This window comes from Portunus trituberculatus, chromosome 34 (genome assembly GCF_017591435.1).
Source record: "Portunus trituberculatus isolate SZX2019 chromosome 34, ASM1759143v1, whole genome shotgun sequence".
Lineage (NCBI taxonomy): Eukaryota > Metazoa > Arthropoda > Malacostraca > Decapoda > Portunidae > Portunus > Portunus trituberculatus.
The window spans coordinates 8512405-8539466 of record NC_059288.1 but is presented as its reverse complement, the minus strand read 5'-3'; the positions used below and the strand labels follow the sequence as shown (position 1 = coordinate 8539466).

The following is a 27062-nucleotide window of genomic DNA, read 5'->3' as shown; positions in this document are numbered from 1 at the left end:
CAGAGGCTGTATCCTCTTACCCTTTGTAGCTGTACACACTGCCTTATAGACCACTGAGATACAGTTAGACAGCGTGCACCAGTAACACTTGCTAATGATAGCAATCTCTGGCTCTCACACAGGGCTGTTTTGCAGTGTTGCCAAGATCAGCCTCATAAAAACACCTGTACAACATGAAGTCTTACACTTATCAATAACAACCCTTAAGAAGTCCACATTTACAATTTACTTACTTTTTATCATTATTATTATTAATTTTCACAAGATGTTTGATCTGTGGTAAATTTTTTTTAGACTTGAAATAAATAACCATATATATATATATATATATATATATATATATATATATATATATATATATATATATATATATATATATATATATATATATATAATCTTTTTTGAGGGAGAGTAATATCAACTTAACCTTAATTGAAAAGTGTAAATATTTTACATCTTTATTTTTTGTCAAAAGGACATGTGAAGGAATATATTATAACACTTTAAGATACCTTTATGTACAAAGCAAACACTGCTAGAGACTACAACAGCAACAGTTCACTGCAGCTCTTTGTTGACATGCCAGTCTCGTGGTGAGCAGTGAGGAGGGTGTGGTTGTGGTGGTGGTGGTGGTGACAACAGTTTCCAATAGTCACAACAGCCCAGTGTATTCAAGATGACAAGCACTTCCTTTCCTTGACCCTCCAAACTAAAAGCAGCACACTGTGTTCTCTATTTTCCCACCTAAATTTTGCTACTGAAGTAACATTAGTGTACAAGTGAACCTCGAATCTGTTCTGGCAGGACTTCACAGCAATACTTCCTGTTGCAAGTCTCTCTGGCTACAGTGAAGGAAGAAAACAAACTTTGCCACACCAGCCAGCCAGTAATGAGTGGCCTACTGGAACCAGAACCTGCGGGCGCCGTACCTGGCCTCACTACCTGGTGGGAGCTCTGGCAGGGGCTCGGGGGCTTCAGGGAAGGTGGGGCGCTCTTCCACTGGCTTAGGCCTGGAAAGGAAATTTATGTTTTTAAAGTGGAGGTGCAGATAAAACAGAGTGCCATGTGTAGGTCTGGTAGCTCCCTACACCTTCCCTTGTGTTCCAATGAAGGGTGTCTTGCTGCAACACTCTGGACTCCCTGCCTGCTTCTGTATTTCCATCTTCCTATGGCCTCAACTCATTAAAGAGGAAGGTTTAAAAATACTTATCCTATTCTTTTGGCTAACTCTCTCAGACCTGCTTGGGGACTGGCATCTCAGTGGGATTTTTAGTTTAGTAGTTTTTATTACCCTTGGCTGGTGTGAGAGAGAGAGAGAGAGAGAGAGAGAGAGAGAGAGAGAGAGAGAGAGAGAGAGAGAGAGAAATATAGCTGTGTCAAATCTGTAATGTGAAAATATACACACAATAACCAAACAGTGAAGTATTGTTGTTGATGTCGTTGCTGTTGTTGTTAGCGCTATGAAGATCCTCCGATTCTTACGAGCCCAAAAAATGACGTAAAAAAGACTATCAACTCTTTCACTGCAATACAAAACAATCAACACCCCCAAAGAGCAATGCATGAACTCTTTACAAGCATCATCAAGAAAGTTATAGATGGAAAAGAATTCATTTGACTTTCTTTACACAGGTTAAAGGTTAGAGGCAGCTGCGGAATAAGTAAAAATGTCTGAAAGTGATTAACATGCGGGGAAAGTCCATATGGTATAAATAAAAAGTAAATAAATAAATAAAATAAATAATAAAAGATGCAGCAAATAACAGTTAAAAGGACAAGAGTAACAAATGGAGATATGTGGCAGTGGAACAAGTAAAAAATGACTGAGAGGGATTAATAACAGAGAAAAGGCCATATGGAATAAATAAATAAATAAAAGGGAGAAGAAAAAAAAGAAGAAAAAATAAAAAAGATAGAAGGATGAAAGTAACAAATGCAGACATGATTTTTTTTCTTTTTAATACAATATGAGCATTTTCACGGGATCTTATGGGCTAAAGGAGGTATTGCTTCTCACCTTTTTGAGTCGACAATCTTCGGCTCACAGAAGTAACCAAAGTCAGGCCGCTCCAGATCCAGGTTGTCCAGCACACACTTGTCGTAGATGGCCTGAGTGTTGCGGCAGCTGCCAGAACAAGGGACAACATTACAACACTTTACTCTGATCTATCTATCTATCTATTCATGAATTTTTATTTTAGAAGAATAGAGGACAACAGTTACACCACTTTGCTTTTATCTATCTATCTATTTATTCATGCATTTTTATTTTAGAAGAATAGAGGACAAGTTACACCACTTTATTTTTATCTATCTATCTATCTATTTATGCATTTTTATTTTAGCAGAATAGAGGACAACAGTTAAATCCCTTTACTTTTTATCTATCTATCTATCTATTTATGCATTTTAATTTTAGAAGAATAGAGGACAACATTACAACACTTTACTTTGATCTATCTCTCTATCTATTTATGCATTTTCATTTTAGAAGAATAGAGGACAACATTACAACACTTTACTTTGATCTAACTATCTATCTATTTATGCATTTTAATTTTAGAAGAATAGAGGACGACAGATACATCACTTTACTTTTATCTATCTATTTATCCAGAGAGAGAGAGAGAGAGAGAGAGAGAGAGAGAGAGAGAGAGAGAGAGAGAGAGAGAGAGAGAGAGAGAGAGAGAGAGAGAGAGAGAGAGAGAGAGAGAGAGAGAGAGAAAGAAAGAAAGAAAGAAAGAAAGAAAGAAAGAAAGAAAGAAAGAAAGAAAGAGAGAGAGAGAGAGAGAGAGAGAGAGAGAGAGAGAGAGAGAGAGAGAGAGAGAGAGAGAGAGAGAGAGAGAGAGAGAAAGAAAGAAAGAAAGAAAGAAAGAAAGAGAAAGAAAGAAAGAAACAAACAAAGAAAGAGAGAGAGAGAGAGAGAGAGAGAGAGAGAGAGAGAGAGAGAGAGAGAGAGAGAGAGAGAGAGAAAGAAAGAAAGAAAGAAAGAAGAGAGAGAGAAAGAAAGAAAGAAAGAGAGAGAGAGAGAGAGAGAGAGAGAGAGAGAGAGAGAGAGAGAGAGAGAGAGAGAGAGAGAGAGAGAGAGAAAGAAAGAAAGAAAGAAAGAAAGAAAGAAAGAAAGAAAGGAGAGAGAGAGAGAGAGAGAGAGAGAGAGAGAGAGAGAGAGAGAGAGAGAGAGAGAGAGAGAGAGAGAGAGAGAGAGAGAGAGAGAGATATGCATATACAAAGAACGAGGCTTAAAACCCCACGTTGAGTATGGGGTTATTCCAAGAGTCTATAGTAACAGTATTTTTGAGAATAACACATTAGTATACTGTACATTAGACGTTATACATGAAAAATAAATAAATAAATAAAATACACTCCAATACAAAATAATTTCTTTACAATAAATACTACTGCAACACCAGCCGCGACGGGTGCCTGCCTCGCCACTTGTGGGCTGCCACTTTCACTTGCTAAGTAGTCATGCTCCTCACTTGGGGAGTGGCTGCCACGAAAATGTTCCACAGCCTTGACCTCAAGGCTGTGGAACATTTTAGTTCCACAGCCTGTTTGTTTGTGTATTTGTTTGAATAAAAAAAAATAAAAGAGAGAGAGAGAGAGAGAGAGAGAGAGAGAGAGAGAGAGAGAGAGAGAGAGAGAGAGAGAGAGAGAGAGAGAGAGAGAGAGAGAGAGAGAGAGAGAGAGAGAGAGAGAGAGAGAGAGAGAGAGAGAGAGAGAGAGAGAGAGAGAGAGAGAGAGAGAGAGAGAGCCTCCTGTCAAAAGTTAAGTCCGGGGCCACATAGACATCTGTGTGGTATTTTTTCTTTTCTTTATTTTCTAGTTTAATTTTAGCTTCTCAAATTCTCAACTTTTTGTCTAATTTCAACTTATTTTACTGATTTACATTTTTTTCTTCTTTAACTTTTTATTTTTCTTTTTACTTTACTCTTTTTCTTCACTTCAAATTTGCTATTTTGTTGTGCATTATTTTTTCACATCTAATTTTTATGTATTTTTGTTCACTTCTAGTCGTTATTTATATCTCTTGCTTTTTTTCTTTCCCTGCTTTAAAAACTGACCTATTATGCATAATCAAATAACCAAAACAATAAAAAATAATAAATAATAATAATAATAATAATAATCTGCAATTTACTCACTACTTGTATTGCATATCTTAGGTTAGGTTATGCATCACTCACTATTTATACTCCATATCTCTGGAGGACTTGTCGAGACAGTTGGCGTACTGCGAGAACTCCTCCAGGCAGGACTTCTTGATTTGCCTGAAGAAGTTGAGGGAGCAAGCCGTCACTGCCTTGCCCTCGTCCAGGCACTTACGGGGGTCCTTCTCCTCCTTCCGGCACAGCATGTACTCCTGAAGGGAAGCAGGAGGTGTGAGAGGCATTAAGGAGCTGCACAGAAAAGGAGGATTTTTTTTTTTTTTTTTTTCATGGAGGGGAAACTGTCCAAAGGAAACAAAATCCCTCAATGATGAGAAGAGATTGTTATGGTGATGTTAGAAGGAAGTTAAAATGTAGACAGGTTAGGTTAAGTTAGGAGATTGATACACTGTACATTTGCTGACATCCTTCTCCTTCCAGAACAGTATATACTTCTGAAGAAGGGCATTAAGGAATTGCATGGAGCAGGAGGAGGAGGAGGAGGAGGAGGAGGAGGAGGAGGAGGAGGAGGAGGAGGTGGAGGTGGAGGTGGAGGTGGAGGTGGAGGTGGTGGTGGTGGCGGTGGTGTCTTAATAAACAACAACTGACAGAGAGCAGTCCTAACCTGGCAAGCCTCTCCTCACAGGAAAGGTCAGTGGTTTCACTGGAAGCAACACAGCATATTTACATAGTTCTGAAGTTTTGTTTGTCATTTTCTAAATATTCTTTTATATTGTTTGCATATATATGTATTGTCACCAAGAGTCCAGCAGTGGGCATGAGAGACCATAGATTTATAAGTCAAACAATACAACATTCTCAGTTAGAGATTTGTTGACGGTCTTTCTCTAGTTCAGTGGTTCCCAATCTGTGGTATGCAAAGGCCTTCCAGGTGGCACATGAGCACTTTCATGATCTTATGCAATCTTTTTTAGTTAAATTAATTAATTTCTCAGAAAAAAAATTATTGTCTTACACAAGATAATCAAGTATCAATCAGCTAGTGGAAAAGAAACAGATTCATCCCTCTCATCAAACAGAGTTGTGTTCCTTGTTATTAGTTCATTTGTGTGTTCTACTTGTGAATAAACTGATATTTGCTGGAATTGAGTTTTCTGGAACCCGATGGTACGCAGTGACTGTAACACACCTCCAAGTGGTACTCGCTTAGGAACAGTTTGGGGTCCACAGCTCTAGTTGAATCATCCTGTGATGGATTTCTTACCAAGATGAGGGTCTAAATCCCTCATCAGTCACTTCTGCATCTTTCAACCAAAACTACAAGTATACTGCTGGAGAACTGCAGGATGGTTGGCTTGTTTTAGATGCAGAACATAACTCCATAAAGACCTAGCTAACAATACTCATAAAGACAATGACCCAGGAATTGTTCAAGCAAAATGTTTGAAGGACTGGAGAGATTGAGCTGACACAACTGTTCCAGGTAGAGAATTCCAGATGTTGATGACCCATAAGGAGAAGAAATGACTTCTGACATCAGTGGAGTGATGATCCACTAAAATCTACAAACTGTGACTCTTTGTTCTACTCAAAATGTCTCTAGAAAATAGACCACTTGGTTGAGGACTCAAACCACTCAGAATCTTCCACATTTGAATCAAATCAGCCCTCAGCAATCTACCTTTGATAGAAAACAATTTCAGTCTAGATAATCATTCTGAGTATGGTAGGTCACCAAAACCTTCCACCTTTTTAGTCCACCTCCTCTGAACAGATTCCAGCATGCGTACATCTCCCAAGAAGCCAATATTCCAAACAACACTACCAAAATCGATAATTGGCCGAACATGTGGGGCAAAAATCTGATACACAAAAAAAAGTGATCTGCATAAGATGCCTCTAAGAATGTTGCTGGCAACACCATTAGCTTTACAGCAAATTTCACAGATATGAAGGTGGAATTACCACATTAAGTTGTTGCAGTACCAAGTCTAGATTACACACTTCCTGGCTGACGGTCTTGTCTCTATATAATTTGGTACCTATTACATTTCTGTCCATTCAGTCCTCACTCTTTATATTAGTTTATGCTCAGTCTTTTTTTTTATTCCTTTTCTTTTTTATTAATTTCTATTACTGGAAGATACACACACTCAATCAACCATTTTCACATAATGCAGTCTGACTGGAGTTTCTGGGCGTGTCCCTTCCTGCCCGAGTGTTGGCTGGGCTTGGGGTGGTGAGGCGCTACCCAGGCCCCAGCTGAGTTAACCTACACCAATACCAAACATCACCACTCACTCAATCTACACACCTGTGTATCTAAACAACTACAACACCATCAAAACGAACACTGGAACACCAAACAGTAGACATATATATATATATATATATATATATATATATATATATATATATATATATATATATATATATATATAAACAATTAAAAATACACAAATAAATAGATAAATAAAACATCCGAAATCCGTAAATCCACCGTATCGATACCATTGAAATATGAACCACTGACACTACAAGAACCACCAAACACTCTGCTACACTCAAATCACCCAAAATCCACATCCTTAGACAACTACAAGACCCTGGAAATGAACACAGGGTCACCTCAGAATCTGCCCCGAGACTAGACCGGCTGCCAGAACAGAAAAATAGACTTACATTGTTCTGTTCCTCACAACTCTTGCCCAGATGAAAGGCGGCTGCTCTGAGGGACGGCGTGCTTATATTGATCTCCTGCACCGTCAGCTCCTCCTCGGTGGGCAGTGGGAAGTCCTTGGTGAACATGGTGGTGGTGGTGGTGCTGCTGGTGGTACTGCAGGAGGCCCAGTTCGTCAATTATTAGCTCTCGGTTTGGTTTCCTTTGGCTATTTCGTGGCAGGGACTTTCTCGGCGCCGCTCACTCTTGAGCTTGAGCTCTCTCGCGCTCCATCAGGCCATGTCGCCCTTCTGAGATTTAATATTTTCTTCTTTTTTTCTCTGTCTCATAAAGGTTATTTAGGGTTTTCAAGGGTGTATTTTTTTATTTTTATTTTAGTGATAGTTTGATAGGTTTTGGTGGAGGTTATTGAGGTTTTCAAGGATGTATTTCAATATTTGTGATTTTGGTAATGGTTTGACAGGTTGTGGTGGAAGTTTTTGGTTTTCAGATTTACTCGTGAGTTTGGTGATGGTTTGACAAATTGTGGTGGAAGTAATTTGGGGTTTTTAAGTTTTTTTTTTTTTTTTTTTTTATCTGATGATGCTTTGATGGGTTTTACTGGATGTTATTGGGGTTTTCAAGAGTGTATTCGTGATTCAAGTGATGGCTTGGCAAGTTGTAGTGGGAGTTATTGGGCTTTTCAAGTTATATTCGTGATTCTAGTGATGGCTTGACAAATTATGGTAGAGTTGTGATTTTTAATGGTGTATTATTGATTTTAGTGTTTTTTTTAGGTTTTGGTGGAATTATTGTGGTTTTCGAGGTTTATATTCGTGATTTTGGTAATGGTTTGACAGGTTGTTGTGGAGTTATTGGGGTTTCCAAGATTTATATTCGAGATTCAATTGATAGTTTGACAGATTATGGTTTATATTCGTGATTCAAGTGATGGTTTGACAAGTTATGGTGGGGTTATTGTAGTTTTCAAGGGTGTAGTATTCGTGATTCTAATGATGGTTTGACAAATTGTAGTGGCGTTATTGTGTTTTCAGTGATCTGACAGGCTGTACTGACAATTATGGAATTTAAAGAATTTAAGATTTGCGATAATTTCGAAAGTTTTTTTTACAGTGCATCATTATTAGAGAAATACATCTATGAGAACTCAAGCATTAATCTACATCCCCTTTTGAAAAAAAAGTTCCTAAAGATGGGTAATTAAAAAATAATGGATTTTTTTTAAGTAACCACTGCTGTGGATGATGATTACTATTAAATATATATATAATTTATCATTACCTGTTATTTTTTTTCTAATAAGCAAGTCAGTCAGTGATACTGTTTCCGCATTCTAAAGAATTCTTGGTCCAAGTCATTATGGAGAGAACACAGATTCTTTGTTGCCTTTTAGTCGAGATAAAATATCTGTACATATTAAAAGATATATGCTCATCAAAGAACGTCAAACAAAGCATAGTAAAGAGAACAATTTGAACACTATATAATGCAAACCTGAACTCCTGCCTTTCAGTTATAGGAAATATGAGATAAAATACTTGTACTCAGAGCTTTATGTGCAGTATATAGATTTATCACAGGAAGCACTCTCTCCTTCAGCAGCACCACTAGTTAGTACACACATACAACACAAGTAAGCCACAAGAGACCAGCAGACATGATGATCCCTGTACAAAGCTTCCATAGTGGTGTCTTGTACATCATCCTTGTTTCAACACTGGAAAAAAAAAAAAAAAAAAAAAATGTAGGAATTGATAAAGTTGCTTCTTTGTGGAGTCATGCAGCTCAGAGAGAGAGAGAGAGAGAGAGAGAGAGAGAGAGAGAGAGAGAGAGAGAGAGAGAGAGAGAGAGAGAGAGAGAGAGAGAGAGAGAGAGAGAGAGAGAGAGAGAGAGAGAGAGAGAGAGAGAGAGAGAGAGAGAGAGAGAGAGAGAGAGAGAGAGAGAGAGAGAGAGAGAGAGAGACTTACAATATTCCTTGCCTGGAGTATCTAGGGTCACCACCTCTATGACACAGGCAGAGCAGGTCATCATGGATCACAGGAGGACAAGCGGTAAGTTGTGCTTCCCCCCTGAACAATTACGTCCCCGTGCTGCCTCACACCTGCCCTCTACATAACAAGTGTCACAATGAGTCATTAAGACAGAAGTGCCCCCAATGTTGACTTATGTGTTACCATTTACACCTTTACAAAAAATGCTGAATAAATAAATATAGAAATAATAAACAAATAAATAAAATGCAAACAGTGAGAGGAGAGTAAAGTGAAACGGAAATAGAACATAATAAAACAAGGGAAGCTACAAGAAGCCCTCTGGCCGACACGTAGCAGTCCCTGTACGTGCAGCAGGAAGCACTGCAAGTAACGACCCTAGGAATGCTGAGGCGGTGATGAATGTGTGAGTGTCAGCCATCATGGAAGGTGCTGGCAGCCTCATCTGGTCTCGACGGCATGGCTAAGGAAGAGCCGTGCGTGGTGCTCTGCGATGGTGTGCACCAATGGATTCCTCTTGGCAGTGATGGTGCCGGTACCGACTGCTGCACGGTACCTGGTGATGAGACCCTCATCCTCCTCAGGTGGTTCCAGGAACTGTTCCAATGGGATGAACCGCCTCACCTGTTCTGGACTAAGGTACAGGAACTGGAGAGCATCACACGCATCTCCCCAAAGTGTAGTGCGGAACTCCTTGGGGCAATGCTGCTGCAGGGGCACAATGAGAAACAGGGCAAAGGTGGAGTCGCCGTAGGAGACAGCCTGGTACTGATCCACCAGGTTGCGGTACCAGTCAGACGTGGAGGAGAAGCCTTCGATGGGCTGCTGCAGCGTCATCTTGGCATAACCTCCTTTCCCCAGCAGCTCCACCACACATCCCTGCAGGTAGGAGCTAATGGTTGGGTCAAGGAAAAGGTCACTAGCAGACAGGAAGGCCAGAGAAAGGTGCTGCAGCCAGGAGGAGTGAGAGGCAGCTGACGGAGGAAGCAAGATACGTGACCGGTGCTTCAGACCCATGTAGGCCATCTGAAGGCAGCGTGTCACCGTCAGGATGTCCTCAGGCTTGGATTGGGTGCCTTCCCCTTCCTTGCAGGGCACCCACCTGTCCTTGAAGGCATACTTGAGGGGCGTGAGCGGCCAGAACTGGTCCAGGATGAGGGGATCTTCCACATGGCTGATAGTGATGCTGTTTGTGGCAAAGGGTACCCGGCCCGCTAGGACTGAACTGGCTACCACCTCCTTCTTGGTCACCAGAGCAGCAGCGAGTTCACTCCCAATGGAGGTCAGGGACTGGAACACGCTGGAGGTCATCTGGGAGGCAGTGAGGGCTGGCTGGTGGAGGGCTGGGGACCTGAGGGGCTCATAGTCACTCAGGCTCATGTCACCAATCCCTCGAGCCACCTCAGCAAGGTCACAGGTGAACTCAGGCACACATATCACCTTGGTGAGGAGTTCCTTGAGCAGATGTTCATCACCTTTATGGATGCACGGCAGGAGAGACAGAGCTGCTTCATGGAACAACACCTTCCTTGCACTGCCAACGCTTGCTGAAGTGCCAGCCAGCTGCAGAGTGTTGGCCAGGAAGTACACCTCAGCACGGGTCAGCCAGTGAGGTGCAAGGCGGCGTGGGGACACACACATCTTCTCCAGGTATGTGGCAACCTGCTCAGACTCCAGCAGTCTGTCTGGTGTGGGGTGTATGAGGGCAGGGTGCAGGGTGTTCAGGGTGAGGAGCAAGCTACTGAAGGGCAACAGCAGGGGAAAGGGCGAGGATGACTGGATGAGGGGCACCACTGTCCCTCCCAGGGTGACGCAGCCCAGAGAGCCCAGGTTGATGGGGTCCCGGGATGTGCCGGGCTGCAGGCCGCTGCACAGGGAGGAGTGGGCGGGCAGTACAGCCAGCAGCTGCATGAAGGCAGGGGAGCTGATGAACGGTGAGATGATGGTGTTGTACAAATTTTCAGTTCTGGCCAGACACTCCTGGTGACTGTAAGAGGTTTGATCCTTCCAGCGGGAGTAGTACGCTGTAAGGAATGTGCAGCAGCTGCCAACGAGCCTCAGGCCAGAGAAGGTCGGGCGGCAATCGTCCCGCGCCAGTTGTGACAGCCACTTGGCCAGGCAGGTCTCCACCAGGTGTGGCAGGTCCTGCAGGTGTGCCCAGGTGAGTGGCGGTGGCGGCAGGACCACCATCTTGCCGTCAGCCTCAGCCACCGTGCCCTGGTTCAACCTGGCCCGCGCCTCCAGCAGGGAGTGAGTGGCGGCCACCTCCACGGCCCGGCCCAGTGCTGCCACCATCTGTGCGCCGACGTCATAGTTGAACTTGTTGTTGTCCTGGTCCTGGTTGAGCGACACCTTGTCCCGGTAGAACACCAGCTGCCGCACAAACATTGGGTAGAAGCTGGCCACTGCCTCCACTGGCTTGCTAAGTCCATAGGTCAGCAGGACGGACCAAAGGGAGTACGCTTCCTGGCTCAGCATGAGTGCCTCCTGCAGCGGCAGACTGACCTCACTGGGCTCCAGGGACACGTACACCACCAGCCTGTCCATCACCTGGTACGTGTTTACCAGCAGTGCTGCCAACTGCCGTCCCTTGCCAGCCAACACCTGGGGAAAGACGGCACACAATGCTGACACAACACCTCTACACAACACAATACAACATGATCTCAACATTATAAGCAAAGTAAAGTTTGAAGAAAACTCACAGACCAATTGTTGTACAACTTCCATATAAAGATAGATGCAATAAAATTGTACAAAAAATTCTGAGCACCTCAGGTAGAAAAATACACAAATACCAAAATACACTCAGAAAATCTTTCATATGGTAACACACACACACACACACACACACACACACACACACACACAGACTGACCCGCAGCAGGTGGAGGGCGTGTCTGAGGGGCACACCGTACACAGAGGACATGGAGGCAACGGAGGCGCCGGTGAGAAGTGATGACACATTGTGGGGAAGGAAGGAGTCCAGGATGACGGAGAGGAGCCTTGGGGTGGATGCCAGACTCCACGCTGCTGTGAGGGAGTGTCTGGCCACACGGGTCAGGATGGCCAGGATGTCAATGACGGTTTGTGCTTCGGGCCGCACCTTCTCCAGCAAGTATCTGGAAACGTGTATATTTTGTTTTAGATGTTTGACAATTTTGAACATTAGGAAATCACTGCAGGGAAGAATGAAGTAAATCAGGGAAAGATAAGACATGACTATTAGTTTACACAGATGCTTGTTCAGGAATGAAGATTTGAGTAAAAGGAAGAAAGATCACGACAATTTTGAAAATTAGGAAATCATTGTAAATAAGAATTATAAGGATAAGAAAAAACAAACATTGACACTTATCAAGAAGTTTGTTTACGTTCTTGATAAATTTGCTTAATTACTAAATGTATGATTATCATGTATTTGTCAGTTAGAAAGTCATTGCAGCTAAGAACGACGTGGGTAAGAGAACACCAACAACTGAGTTTCCTAGATGCTTATTTACCCAACTAGTGAAGGCTTAATGGTGATAATTTCTGGATGCATAGAAGAGGTTTAATCATGTCAATTCTGGACATTAGAAAGCCACAGAAGAAAGAAGTGGATAAGGAAAGAGAAGAAGTGGCTGTAATAAGTTAGCTACATGTTTGTTTACCTACTTACTGAAGGTTTAATGGTGACTTTTTTTTTTTTATGCTAGAATGAAGTAGATAAAAGAAAGACAAAGTGTGACTCTGTTAACCCTTTCAATGCAACACAAAGTAATTACCAGCACCAGAAGTAATGCATGAAATCTTTACAAGCATCAACAAGTAAGAAGGAAATAGAAAATAATAGACTGCAATTTCTACTTAGTTTAAAGACTGGAGGTGGCTGTAGAGCAAGTAAGCATGTCTCAAAGTGATTACAGAAAGATGTACAAAATAGCAGTCAATGGGTTAAGTTGTGTTAAGTTAAGTTAAGTTTGTTTACTCAATGAAGGTTTAATTATGAATATCTTTTTATCAGTGCACTCAGGAGTTATGAATGAAGGGAATTGAATGAGTGAAAGGCAAGATATGACATCAATAGGCATCAAGAAGTAATAGTAAGGTAAATCAATCATAGTAAAACACCATTATGACTACTTATTTGGTACAGGAAGATCAGTGCACTCTGGAATTATGAATGAAGGGAACTGGATGAGTGAAAGGCAAAATATGACATCAATAGACACCAGTAAGTAATAGTAAGGTTAATCAATCATGGCAACAAAACCCCATGTGAGTATATAACCCTTTCTTCTTTACTGCAATCTTAATCACTCCTTGAACCTACTTTGGAATGCTTCTGTCTCGTATCTCCACTACTTAAAAGACTCTAGTTAAAGTTACACATTTTCAAGTGTTTTTTATACAGTTCTGGTGACAGCTTAACAACATTTCTACATTACTATAAGGAAAAACACACTTGAGAACCTGGCTAACCATCTCTGTGGCCTTGGAAAATAGTCAAGATGAGAGAGCAAAGCATTTCTGAATACAAGCCTAACTCTAATCTAACTCAAGACCCACCTAACACACCTGCCTGTTACCACCACCACTCACCTGAGCCTGACGAGGGTGTCCATCCTGACGAGGGCACGAACAACATCCAGCTTAATCACCTCATGGTCTCGAAGATCCTGCTCTTCCTTGTCCAGCTCCTGTCGGGTCTGTGGGACCAGGCACACACTTCAGCCACACAGGTGGATAGGTAAGTAGACAGATAGGTAGATAGGTAGGTAGGTAGATAGTTAGATAAATAGATATATAGATAGACAGATAATTAGATAGATAGATAGATAGATAGATATATAGATAGATAGAGAGATCAAAAGATAGTTAGATAGATAGATCAAAAGATAGATAGACAGATAGATATAGATAGATAGGCAGGTAGGTAGGTAGGTAACATAAATAGATAGGTAGATAGATACATAGATAGTGTTTGAAGCATGTTTGGTGAGTCAAACTGATTGATTTTGGATATATATAATGTTGGTCATATTATTATTGCCAAACACTATGTAGTGTAGTGGTTAGCACACTTGACTCACAATCGAGAGGGCTGGGTTCGAGTCCTGGGAAGCGGCAAGGCAAATGGGCAAGCCTCTTAATGTGTGGCCCCTGTTCACCTAGCAGTAAATAGGTATGGGATGTAACTCCAGGGGTTGTGGCCTCACTTTCCTGGTGTGTGTTGTGTGTGACGTGGTCTCAGTCCTACCCGAAGATCGGTCTATGAGCTCTGAGCTCGCTCCATAATGGGGAAGACTGGCTGGGTGACCAGTAGGCAACCGAGATGAATTACACAAATGGCTATAAAACTGTGCTTGAATCCCTTAAAGATAAAAATAAGCTAAATATGATTTTCCCATATATTCTTTAAGTTTAAGTGAGATTTGAACCTACACATCCCACACTTCAGTTTCCAAGACTATCACTCTATCTACTGCTCCATGAAACTCCGGCCAGCTGGGTTTTCAAGACAGTTTCTCCTTTTAATAAACCAGAAATCTTGCCAATCCATCACCAGAACCATAACAATACTCTTAAATACACGAATATCTTCAACTGGAGCCTTTGGAAACCATTGATAGTGAGAGCAAAGCATTTCAGAATAAAATCTCTAGATGCATGACAAAAAATAACTATTAGCCACACACACACACACAGAAAAAGAGAGGCTGAAAGATCTAGTAAACAAGGAAGAGGAAAGAGTACAGAACGTGATTAAAAAAGAAGTACAAGCATGGAGAGTCCAAGATAAGAAAGATAAGGCTGATTTTCAGGAGGTGATTCAAGAACAACTTAAAGAAAAAGAAGAAAATATGACAAACAAAATTATAGGAGTCCTCAAGACAAAAGAAAATCTAGTTAGAGAAATTGCAGAGAAAAAGAAGAGTGTAGCTAGTCGTATTTGGAATAAAAGAAAAAAATATAAAATATAGACCAAAAAGAGAAAAAGAAGAAATGAAATCAGTCAAAGACCTACTGAAGAATCTAAACGATGAAGATAGGCAGAACTTGGAAGAGGAAGTAGAAGAAATAAACAGAATGGGACCATATCAAGAAGGAAAAACGAGACCAATTAAAATACTACTAAAATCACAAGCAGCAACAGAAGAAATATTATATAGAACAACAAAACTTAGAGAAACAGAAGGCTGCAAGGATATCTATATAAAGAAAAATAGAAATGAGGAAGAAAGGAAGAGATACAATGAACTGGCAGCAGCAGTAAGGAAAAAATAATGAAAGGTCAGAAGAGGAAAAAAAAGGCATTTTTTGGAGAATTCTAGGGGACAGGATAAGGAAATGGTATTTAAACGAGAAGGAAGAGAAAAAAGTGGAACAAGTTTAACTAAAAATGATAAAGGCAAAAGACTAAAAATGATGTATACGAACATAGACGGTGTTTTATCAAGTAAATTAGAATTAAGAGATTACATAAAGAAAGAAAATCTGGATATTGTATGCCTGGCTGAAACAAAACTAAATGAGGCAATCAAAATAGACTTGGATAATAGGTATAATGTATGGAGAAGAGACAGAGTGGGTAAAGGAGGAGGAGGAGTCATGATAATGTTAAGGAAGGAGATAGTGATAAACCAAGTGGAATGTGGGAAGGAAAAGCAGAAGTATTGTATGTTAAGATGCATATTAATAAAAAAGAGTTAACAATCATTGTAACATATGTGCCACCAAAAACAAATTCATGGACCAATCAAGAATATAAAGACATGATAGATGACACAATAAGGAGTCTAACGAGAATTGTTAAAGAAAGGAAAAAAGTGATATTAGTAGGAGATTTCAACTGTAAAGAAGTGGACTGGGAAAATTATGAAAGTGGTATGGGGGAAGAAGCCTGGGGAGAAAGATTCTTGAACCTAATGATAGACAATATGATGGACCAGAGAGTAAAGGAATGCACAAGATTCAGAGGAAATGACGAGCCGGTGAGATTGGACCTAGTTTTTACAAGGGGGTATACAAATGAATGATGATATAAGATATAAGTGCCCATTGGGAAAGAGTGACCATGTAATATTAGAAATAGATATAGAAGAGGGAAAGGAAAATAGAGACAATTCATACAAAGGAGACTGATTAAATTACAGAAAGGCCGATATTGAGAATCTCAAGAACTATTTCTAAAACGTAAACTGGGAGATGGAAAACTCAGAGACGATGCAAGAGAAGTAACTTATTTTTGGAAATATACAAAACAGGAGTCAGGGAATATGTCCCGAAATATAGATTGGTTTAATGCAAGGTGTGCTAGGGCAAAGGAGAAAAAAGATGGAGCATGGAAAAGGTGGAGGAGAAATAGAAATCCAGCAAATAAGGAAAACTTCAAGGCAGCAAGAAATGAATATGTTAAGGTGAGGAAGGAAGAGGAAAAGAACTTTGAAAAGGACATTGTCGAAAAATGTAAGGAGCAACCAAAATTGTTCTACAGATTCATAAATGGAAAAATTAGGCAAAGAGAAACAATAGAAAGGTTAAAAGGAGAGAACGGGATGGTGGAAGACCCAAAAAGTATGGCAGAACTATTAAATAATAAATTCCAGGAGGTCTTTACTAAGGAATCCAAATTTGAAAGGCCACAGGGTAATAGAGACAATCTATATGAAAGAGATTAAAGTAACCAAGCTTGAAATAAAAGAGTTAATGAAGGAACTGGATGAAGAGAAGGCAATGGGACCAGATGAAGTCTCAGGCAGAATACTGAAAGAATGTAGGGAAGAACTAGCAAGTCCTATATACAACATCATAAAATGCTCAATAGAAAATGGAACAGTACCAGTAGAATGGAAAAGAGCTGAGGTGGTTCCCATATATAAGAGCGGAAGGAAGGAAGAACCTTTAAATTACAGACCGGTATCACTAACTAGTGTAATATGCAAGATGTGTGAAAGAATAATAAAGAAACAATGGATCGAGTTCCTTGAAGACAACAAATTAATATCAAATAGCCAATTTGGTTTTAGAAAAGACGGTCTTGTGTAACTAATTTATTGAGTTTCTATTCTAGAATAGTTGATAGAGTACAAGAGAGAGAGGATGGGTTGACTGTATTTATTTGGATTTAAAAAAGGCGTTTGACAAAGTGCCACATGCAAGATTACTATGGAAGTTAGAGGAGAAGGGTGGCTTAAAAGGAAGCACATTGAGATGGATAGAAAATTATTTGAGGGGGAGAGAAATAAGGACAGTAGTTAAAGATATGAAGTCCAAGTGGAGAGCAGTAGAAAGCGGAGTGCCACAGGGGTCAGTATTGGCACCAATACTTTTCCTCATTTATATTAACGACATGCCAGAAGGAGTGAACAGCTACATAAATCTGTTTGCAGATGATACGAAACTGTGCAGAGTTATAAAGCAAAAGAGGATTGTGAAATACTGCAAGAAGACCTAAATAAGATCTGGGAATGGAGTAAAAGTGGGAAATGGAATTCAATGTGAACAAAAGCCATGTCATGGAAATGGGAAAGAGTGAAAGACGACCTGTGGGAATCTATAAGATGGGAGATGGAGTAGAACTGGAGAAAGTAAAAAGGAAAAGGACTTAGGAGTGACGATGGAAGAAAACAATCAACCAGTAAGCCATATTGATAGAATTTTAGAGAAACATATAATTTGCTAAGGAATATTGGAGTAGCATTTCACTACATGGACAAAGAAATGATGAAGAAATTGATAAGTACTATAATAAGACCCAGATTGGAATATGCAGGAGTAGTGTGGACCCCTCATAAAAAGAAACACATAAGGAAATTGGAGAGACTACAAAAAATGGCTACAAGAATGGTTCCAGAATTTGAAGGGATGACATATGAGGAGAGACTAAAGGCTATGGATCTACCAACCCTGGAACAAAGAAGGGAGAGAGACCTGATACAAGTTTATAAATTGATCAACGGAATGGACCAAGTGGATAATGAGAAACTGATCCTGAGAGAAGCATATGACATCCGAAGCACAAGATCGCATAGTAAAAAGCTGAGAAAAGGAAGATGTCTGAGAGATGTTAAAAAATATAGTTTCCCGCAAAGATGTATTGAGACGCGGAACAGTTTAAATGAAGAAGTAATATCTGCAACGAGTGTGCATACACTCAACCCTCGATTTGCCGGACTAAAAGGGGGGAAGGCTTGTCCGGGAATGGCAAATGTCCGGCAATGGAAAATGTCCGGGGGTCTACCCCCTTGCCGGACTTTACCCTATACAGGTTGAACCCCGCTTTAACGGCACGCGATTTACCGGAATCCCGTGTTTAACGGCAAAAATTTCCGGTGGGAACATAGTGTTGTCTTTAACGACATTTCGGCACCTGCACCAGCTGTACCAGGAAGTTGGAAAATAAATCAGACGTTTTTTGTTCAGAAAAACAAAACTGAGGAGAAGAAAGAGACTTTGCACCAGATGTGGAAGACAAGAGAAAGAAAAATAAAAGAAAGGCAGGATCAGGAAGAATAGAAGTAACAGGAGGTGCCGAGGCAAAGGCAAAACCTCCGACGACCATCATCATCATCATCATCATCATCTCACCACGTGGGGCCGTAACACATGCCAATGCCGCCGACACACATCTGTACTGTTTTTTATTAGCATTTACCTTACTGTAGATATATTGATGGTAGCACAACACTCGTGTGACGCGGCAGACTTGTTTACAGTCCAGTACTAGACGTGTATGTCCGCCCGCGCTGCCATCTATAGTGCCCGATTTGCGAACTTTGTCTGGCGCGGTAGTTTGAAATCGACTTGTCCCGGACTTTTTTTTTTTTTTTTTTTTTTTTTTTCCACAGACTCTTGTCCGGCAAATCCGAAATCCGGCAAATGGAGGTCCGGCAAATCGAGGGTTGAGTGTACTTTTAAAGTAAGATTGGATAAGTGTAGATATGGAGATGGGGCCACACGAGTATAAAGCCCAGGCCCTGTAAAACTACAACTAGGTAAATACACACACACACCTTATCACTGGCATGCACCTCGCTGGCCACCCCCGGCTCCAGGCCACCAGGAGTCCAGGGGTGTGCGAGGGCCAGGCACAGCTCATCAGGGTCGCTGGCCACCAGGTGATGCAGGCCCCTCACTGCCTCCCGGTACACCAGGTGAGACGGGTCATCCAGCGCAAACCTCAGCAGCAGCACAACACCTGCCTCTATCTGCCGGGGGAGGTGGTAGTGGTGGTAGTGGTAGCAGTAGTAGTAGTAGTAGTAGTAGTAGTAGTAGTAGTAGTAGTAGTAGTAGTAGTAGTAGTAGTAGTAGTAGTAGTAGTAGTAGTAGTAGTAGTAGTTGTAGTAGAAAGAAAGAAAGAAAGAAAGAAAGAAAGAAAGAAAGAGAGAGAGAGAGAGAGAGAGAGAGAGAGAGAGAGAGAGAGAGAGAGAGAGAGAGAGAGAGAGAGAGAGAGAGAGAGAGAGAGAGAGAGAGAGTCATGTATATATCTCTGCCTCTGTGTGTGTGTGTGTGTGTGTGTGTGTGTGTGTGTGTGTGTGTGTGTGTGTGTGTGTGTGTGTGTGTGTGTGTGTGTGTCTTACCGCCAGCTGTATGAGAGGAGGGTTGGTGCACCGATCATAGAGTCCCTCCTTGGCGTTGCGGAAAATATTGGCCAGCATCTGGAGGCCCTGGTGACGCTGCTGCAGGACTTGTGACCGCACCATTACAAAGATCTCATCCAGAGAGTAGCCGGGCCGACCTTGGAGGAGTGGGGAGAGTGAGGTTAAGATAAAGAGTAATTAAAAAAGGAGGCTATGTTGCTGTTTTGTACTATAAATTAACAAGGCTGGCTCTCTCTCTCTCTTTCTCTCCCTCTCCTCAGAATCATTCTTTATTCCTTCCTTCCTTCCTTTGTCTTTTCACCCCCTGCTCTCTTTCTCTCTCTCACTCACATACTCACTAACTAAATCACACACACATACACACACACACCGTAGTGTAGTGGTTAGCACGTTCAACTCACAATTGAGAGGCCTGGGTTCGAGTCCCGGGGCGGCGAGGCAAATGGGCAAGCTGAATGGCCCCTGTTCATCTAGCAGTAAATAGGTACGGGATGTAACTGGAGTGGTTGTGGCCTCGCTTTCCCGGTGTGTGGAGTGTGTTGTGGTCTCAGTCCTACCCGAAGATCGGTCTATGAGCTCTGAGCTCGCTCAGTAATGGGGAAAACTGGCTGGGTGACCAGCAGGCGAGTGAATTGAATTTACACACACCACATAGTGTACACTTGGCTCAGAACCAAGAGCGCCCGGGTTCAAGTCCCGTGTGCAGTGAGGTAAAGTGGCAAGCCTTTTTAATGTGTAGCCCCTCTTCACCGAGCAGCAAGTACGTGCAGGATGTAACTCGAGGGGTTGCGGTCTCGCTTTCCCGGTGTGTGGAGTTGAGTTGTGGTCTCAGTCTTACCTGAAGATCGGTCAGTATGAGCTCTTTCCGTAGGGAAAAGGCTGGCTAGGTGACCAGCAGGCGACTGTGGTAAAAAATAACACACACACACACACACACACCTGGCTCCTCCCCGTGGTGATGCAGTGCCTGGCGGTAGGAGATGTCTGCAGAGTATGGGAGGATGTCACCCTTGAAGTCAAACCTTGCCACAAAGCCCTCGTTGTCCTGGAGTGGTCTTGGCGGCGGCATGGAGGTCATCCACTGCAGCTTCTCCATCTCAACCTGAAACACAGACAAGAGGTGAGAGAAAGGAGAGATGGAGAGGTGGAGAGAGTGATGAAAAAGAATGGAAAAGAGAACTGTAAGGTGGGACAGTGAAGAGAAATGGAGAGAGTGATGGAAGGGTAAGGGAGAGAAAACTAGGTAATTCATTAACTTCTCCATCTCAAACTGAAATGTGGACAAGAAGTGAGAGAAAGAAGAGAGGTGGAGAGGTGGAAGTGTGGAGAGAGGGAGAGGTGGAGAAGCTAGGAGAGTGGAGAGAGTGATGAAAGAATAAGGGGAAGAGAACTGCAAGGGGAGAGAGAGGAGAAAGAAGAGAGAGTGGAGAGAGTGATGAATGGGTAAAGGAAAGAGAACTGTAGGATGAGAGAGAAGAAAGAAGTGGAGAGGTGGAGAGGGGGTAAGGGAAAGAAAACAACATAATTCAATTCAGCTTCATCTTAGACTGAAATATTGACAAGATGAGAGAGAGAGAGAGAGAGAGAGAGAGAGAGAGAGAGAGAGAGAGAGAGAGAGAGAGAGAGAGAGAGAGAGAGAGAGAGAGAGAGAGAGAGAGAGAGTAAACTTATAGAAAGGTTTAAAGCACACCTAACCTAACCTAACCTAATCTAACCTTGAACTAATGACCACTGCTGACTAAAGTATTGGAACACTGCAAGCTACCAATGAAGAACTCAAACACGACACAAGCAACACAGTACAACCTGCATGGGGACTGGCAACTAAGTGAGCCTTTTTTAAACTCTTTCTGTTATCCTTGTCCAGTTTTTCCCTCTTAAAAAAAAAATAAATAAAAAAATAAAATAAAATAAAATAAAAAATAAGATAAACACCCATTTCAACCCCTTACCTTGTCCATGTGCACCCATTTCTCAGCTTCCTTCGGTGGTATGGGCAAGTCGGAAGATGCTGCGTTATCTTTCTCCTCCTTTTCTTCTGTTCTTGCAGCTGCTCTCTCAAATTCACCATCTTCATTCCCTTCTGTCTCACCACCAATCCCTTCTTCCTTTACATTCATTCCCTGCACCTCAGAACATTCCATAGGTGTCACTTCACGTCCTGCCCCTGCCCCTGCCTCTGCCTCTGCCTCATCGCCCCCTGTGCCCTGCCTCCTCCTGCCTTGCCTGAGGGAGCGGAGGAAGGCGATCTGCTCCTCCGACAGGCAAGACAGAAGCTCCTCCCTCTCCCTCATGCGTTCCTGGTGAGTCATGGCAGACAGACGGCTTAAGTTCTCCTGATGAATTTTGTCCACCTCTGATTTTTCCTTCAACACGCCGTCCCCTCGAATGATGACGCTGCTGCTGCCTGGTGGAGAGAGAAGAGGAGGGGGGGGAGTGAGTGAGACAGTGTGTGTGAGAAAATTAACATAACCTTCTTGAGTTATTTTTTATTTTCTTCTTTTAGTTCAGCTAGTGGTTTGAAAGGGAGAGGAATGTCACTGCTGCCTAAGGGTGACTGGGGGAGGGGGGAGAGAGAGAGAGAGAGAGAGAGAGAGAGAGAGAGAGAGAGAGAGAGAGAGAGAGAGAGAGAGAGAGAGAGAGAGAGAGAGAGAGAGAGAGAGAGAGAGAGAGAGAGAGAATTAACCTAACCTTTGAGTGATTCTTTAGTTCAGCTAGTTCACAAAAAGATAAGAAGGAATTAGTGCAATAAAGTGATACAGGGAGCCCTCCAGCCTACACGTGGCAGTCCTTGCATGAAACACACCTATCTATTTCCTCCTATCATCCCCATCCATACTTTTGTCTAACCTATTAAAGCTCCCTAATGAGTCACCACCAACACTCTGAATACTGAGTCCATTCCACTCATCTTACACTCTGAACCAAATAATTCCTAGTTTTTTTTTTTTGTTTCAGGCTAAGATCCATTATTTCATGTTCTATCTCATCTATTTTCATCTCTCATTCCCATTCACAAACTTATCTTATTTTCTAAAGAACTCTGAATCAAATCATTCATAGTTTTTTTTTTTTTACCCTTTTCAAGCTAAAATGCATTATTTCATGTTCTATCTTGTCAATTTCCATCCATCATTCCCTTCCACAAATTTATCTTATCTTCTAAGGCACTCGGAATCAAATTCTTCCTAGTTTTTTTTTACCTTTTTCAGGCTAAAACCAATTACCTTATTTTCTATCCTGCCTATTTCCATCTCTTATTCTTATCCACAAACTTACCTAATTTTCTAAGGCACTTTGAATCAAATCCTTCCGATTTTTTTCTTTTTTCTTCTTTTTCAAGCTAAAACCCATTATCTTATTTTCTATTCTGCCTATTTCTATCTCTCATTCTTATCCACAAACTTATCAAATTTTCTAAGGCACTGTGAATCAAACTGGTTCTAGTTCTTTTTATCATTTCATGCTAAAACCAACTATCTTATGTTCTATCCTGCATATTTTGATCTAACATTTTTATCCACAAACTTATCAAAGCTTCTAAAACTTCCTAATGGTTCTCTAGCACACCAAACTGAGGACTCACCTAGAGCTACTATGCTGGGGTCTGGAGTGGCTGGTGGGGCAGTGACAGCAGTGGTGGTGGTGGTGGAATCCCTGCCTCTGCCAACCAGTCCCTGCCGCTCCAACTCCCTCATGTACAAAGATTTTTTCGCCCTGCCCTTAACTCCTGCTTTGTCCGAGTCTTCCGTTCCATCATTTGCCTGGAAATAAATGTGTCTCTTTTGTTGTTGTTGTTTTGGGTTTTCCTATTCTTTATTTTGCCCCCTCTTTTATTGCTGTTGAGTTATTAACAGTACTTTCAGCTTAACAGTATTTCCAGCTTCCAGTCTTCCCTGTTGTTTAAATTAATAACTAATGCATTCTTCTATCATTCTACACTGTGCCTCTCTGTAAGTCATTAGCAGTACAGTATTTCCAAAAGTGTTCTCAATGTAGCACTGTTTTCCATGCTGTTTGTAATTTCCAGGCAAAAAAAGATGTCTCAAATTGGTCATCATGAAAGAAAAATGTGACTTAATAGCAGTGAAAGGTTTAGAACAGTTTGTCTCACCAGGGTGTGGAGGGCGCTGGGCTGAGGGAAGCCATGGGGGCTGGGGTGGGGGCACCATTGGGCCAGGCTGGGGGCTGAGGGACGCAAGGCTGCCTTTCGTTCCACCACATGACCCAACACTGCTGCCCTGGGTATCCTGTGCACTAGTGGGAAACCAGGGACACTTAAATCTCTCTCTCTCTCTCTCCCAATACAGTTTTTCTTCCTTAAAAGAAAAGTCTATCTTAAATGGTGTTTTGAGGTGTTTTTGTAAAGTTGTTTTGTATTTTTTGGGGGGTTTGGGGTTCATTTGTGTTTCTCTCTCTCTCTCTCTCTCTCTCTCTGCAGTTTTTTTTCTTTCCTAAGACAAACATTTATTGACATTATTGTAATTAACAGAGGTAAAACACACATTTCTGCAGTTGATATTCTTACTGTTCCTAAATATTTACATGCATATTTATTCCAGTAATACCCATTATGTCTTCTCTTAAAAAATAATAATAAGTAAATAAATAAATAAATGAATAAAATGAAAATTAACTAAAATAAAAATAAAAAACAAATAAAAACACACTAAACAATAAATAAACAAATAAATAAATAAACAAACAAACAAATAACAATCTCAAGCAATACAAACAGGTATAAAATTTAGACATGAGCAACAACATCTCAACACATCCAGTTCTCAGCCTCATAGTGTCCTCTCTCCCCAGTCACCACCAGTACACACCACTCCACACCCCCACACCACTTAGATGGCAGCCTGTGTCACTGTAATAGTTCTGACCTTGATAACTGCATGCCTCCCCTCCTCTCATGGCCTCGCTGCACAAGACTTTCTTCCTCCTCTCACCCTTACTCTCTCCACCTATATAATACAAGACTTAGCAAGTACTCTTAATCATTCAACTTTCTCTGGTAAATTCTGAAACTCCTTCCCTATTTCTGAATTTGTGTCTTCCTATGACCTGAAGTCAATTAAAAGAGTGAGATTTCAAGACATTTTACCCATTCTTTTGGCTAACTCTCTCATACCTGCTTGGGAACTGGCAACTTAGTGGGAATTTTTGTTACACCGTTTTTGTTGCCCTTGGCCAGATTTTGCCTTGAGAACAGAGACAGAGAAAGAGAGAGAGAGAAAAATACTAATATCCACCCACCACTCTCAGCCAAGACAGTCTGGTCCTTGATGCTTTCCTTCTTCTTCTTGTTGGCACGGTCCTGTGCAAACTTGGATCTTGGGGCGTTACTACTTGCCGGCTCTGAGGGAAGATAATAAAAGTTCAATCATTTATCTAATTGTTTTTTTATGTAAGAAGGGAAAGTTGGCTAAGGGCCGCCATGGTACAGTGGAACCATGTGTGCTTTGGGGTCCGAGGGGTCTCCAAGCGCACGGGTTCGAATTCTGTCCATGGTCCGAGTGTAGGTTGGGCTTCCTCACTCAGGGCAACAGTTTCTTAGCAGGTGGGCTTTGAGATAAGAGGTACCTCAAAAAGTAACTCCTTTAGCCCATAAATTTCTGTGAAAAGTCCACAAGGTATAAATAAAAAAATAATAAATAAACAAATTAAAAAAATACGATTAAGCAAAAAGCCCCATTTCACAGCAGATGCCAGTTCCACTAGGAATATCAAGTCACTGGAGGAGTTATAACAACATTGTGGTGCAGTGTGTGGATGAAAACAATGACAGTGAAAGACTTAACAGGTAAGACAGGTAAGGAAGTGCTGGTGCAATATGGGCAGAGAGTGTGATGGTGAGATAACAGTGAGAGTGAGGCAGTGAGCCAACAGTGAGAGTGTGATGGTGAGGCAACAGTGAGAGTGTGATGGTGAGGCAACGTTGAGAGTGTGATGGTGAGGCAATAGTGAGAGCGTGATGGTGAGGCAACAGTGAGAGTGTAATGGTGAGGCAACAGTGAGAGTGAGAGGCTGTGTCCCTACAGTGTCTAGCCCAAGGTCTCAGCAGCACAGCCTGGCCACACACAGGAGGGCACAGTGGTGGTTTCAGCCAGCCTGAGGTAGGAGGACAGCTACATACAATACACCTCCATATAATGGTGTGGCTACAGATCTGTTTCCTTCTCATCCAAATCTGCTTTCTTGGCTAGTGATCCATTTCCTTCTCCACATCTCTCTCTCTCTCTCTCCCTTCATTCCTGACACACCCATTCCTTCCATCACACCTCACCACAAAGTCACTTCCATTGTGCCTGGTAGTAGTTTTACAATAAGTGCTAATACAAGAAACATTTCTGACTGCTAAGCATGAAAAATTATGTTAATAACCCGCAAAAATCTTTACATCGCAGAATGCATAAGTAGACCACAGATTGAAGCCATGGTTTGGCTGCACAGCTGGCAGTGCAGCAGCCCTGTGCCACTGACTGCTGCTGGGGCCTCAAGTGTTATGTAAAATTTGTTTATTGAGATTTTCATATCCTACCTGATTGTTTTAAATTTCAATGACCTCCCAGCATGACATGGTTCCCAACACAGCATGTGGATCCGGCCCAAGTGGCTCACTACTGTGCCGTCACCAAAAGCTGACTAAAGCACGCCTCTAATAGCTTTTTTTGCAAACTGTAGGGGATAAAAAAAAAAAAAAAAATCCTTGTGGGGCATATCTCCCCCTGGGAGGGATGAGGGAGGGACACAGGGACACACCTGGCAAGGAGCCGTCCTCAGTCTTGCGCTTGTCCGGCCTGACCAGTTTGACGGAAGGCTGCATCTTGCCCTGGGCCACCAGCTGCTCCTGCTGCAGCATCAGGTCCTCCTCCGTCTCCCCTGCACGCGGCCGTTGAAACATCTTCCTTGACACACTTCCTGGAAATACAAGACAAGGAGTGAAGGAAAGGTGTGAGATGACAACCACCACATATGAGGAGGACATTGCTGGGATGGATCTGCTTGAAAATACATAAGCTGAACAAACAAAGAGGGAAGTGCAAACAATTTGGGTAATGAGAAAAGAAACGGTGCGAAAGGAGTAAACGTTAGGCCACGCCAGCGAGACGGCAGTGTGAGGGAGTGGCGCCTGAACACACCACTCCCCACCAACACCTACTCACCGCTGTGGCGCTGTCCCTCCTGGTTCCTTAGTGTCCGTCACGGAGCGTCACCACCACCTCACTCACTCCCCGCCAAGGAAGACCGCCCGTGTACTATTCGCAGCCTGTTTAAACCCTCAGTCTGGCAGGCACGGAGGAGCTGCTACACCTCTACGGCTCATCCCTCACCATAGACTCACAGAAGGCTAGCTGGCAGCAGTAATAACTATCACCAGTCACCACCACAACACATCCGCGTGCATCACAACACCGCCACTGTGCCAGGCTGCCACACGCCTGTTTGTCAGTCACTTCAGTAAACTCTAATAAACATTCCCATGGACTATAAAATGTAGATTCTTATAAATACATGTAAATTCTTTTGCGTTTGACTTGTTAGATGGACACGCATATCATGGTTTTGGTATTAAAAAGATTATCAAATAAATTTGTTGGCAATGTTGTGTTTACATGATGTACTCTTGTCTTTACTCTTTACGGGTTCAAACAGCTTTTTATGGGGGGAGGGGGGAACCTGTGCGCGC

At 42.1% G+C, this 27062-nt stretch overlaps 2 protein-coding genes across 3 annotated transcripts; both read right to left on the bottom strand.

The window, feature by feature from the left end:
* Positions 1-445: 445 nt before the first annotated feature.
* Positions 446-6999, bottom strand: LOC123512849 (NADH dehydrogenase [ubiquinone] 1 alpha subcomplex subunit 8-like). Its single transcript, XM_045269489.1, has 4 exons — positions 6795-6999; positions 4191-4366; positions 2018-2125; positions 446-1010 (listed from the first exon to the last, which is right to left on the bottom strand). The coding sequence occupies exons 1-4, from the start codon at positions 6918-6920 to the stop codon at positions 899-901; spliced, it is 522 nt and encodes a 173-aa protein (XP_045125424.1). The 5' UTR covers positions 6921-6999; the 3' UTR covers positions 446-898.
* Positions 7000-8329: 1330 nt separating this feature from the next.
* On the bottom strand, positions 8330-26872 carry LOC123512848 (RNA polymerase II-associated protein 1-like). Of its 2 annotated transcripts, XM_045269487.1 has the most exons (12): positions 26539-26872; positions 26135-26293; positions 24629-24730; positions 23484-23626; positions 22956-23133; positions 21322-21776; positions 20309-20471; positions 19349-19506; positions 18782-18976; positions 13368-13474; positions 11662-11905; positions 8330-11387 (listed from the first exon to the last, which is right to left on the bottom strand). In XM_045269487.1, exons 2-12 carry the CDS (start codon positions 26274-26276, stop codon positions 9225-9227), a joined length of 4050 nt encoding a protein of 1349 aa, XP_045125422.1. In that variant the 5' UTR covers positions 26277-26293; positions 26539-26872; the 3' UTR covers positions 8330-9224. The 2 variants fall into 2 exon arrangements, with proteins under 2 accessions (XP_045125422.1, XP_045125423.1); XM_045269488.1 differs by lacking the exons at positions 26135-26293; positions 26539-26872 and having other exon boundaries at positions 23484-23688.
* Positions 26873-27062: the final 190 nt, after the last annotated feature.

What these genes read in the sequence shown, in the direction of transcription:
- LOC123512849 (XM_045269489.1), bottom strand. Translation starts at nt 6,920, where the DNA reads ATGTTCACCAAGGACTTCCCACTGCCCACCGAGGAGGAGCTGACGGTG. An exon ending in AGAGATATGGAGTATAAATA is followed by an intron (nt 2,126 to 4,190) that starts GTGAGTGATGCA and finishes TTGTTCTGGCAG; the next exon opens with CTGCCGCAACACTCAGGCCA. An exon ending in AAGATTGTCGACTCAAAAAG is followed by an intron (nt 1,011 to 2,017) that starts GTGAGAAGCAAT and finishes TTTCCTTTCCAG; the next exon opens with GCCTAAGCCAGTGGAAGAGC.
- LOC123512848 (XM_045269487.1), bottom strand. Translation starts at nt 26,276, where the DNA reads ATGTTTCAACGGCCGCGTGCAGGGGAGACGGAGGAGGACCTGATGCTG. An exon ending in CCCCAGCATAGTAGCTCTAG is followed by an intron (nt 21,777 to 22,955) that starts GTGAGTCCTCAG and finishes TCTCTCCACCAG; the next exon opens with GCAGCAGCAGCGTCATCATT. An exon ending in CTCCTCTCATACAGCTGGCG is followed by an intron (nt 18,977 to 19,348) that starts GTAAGACACACA and finishes CTCCCCCGGCAG; the next exon opens with ATAGAGGCAGGTGTTGTGCT.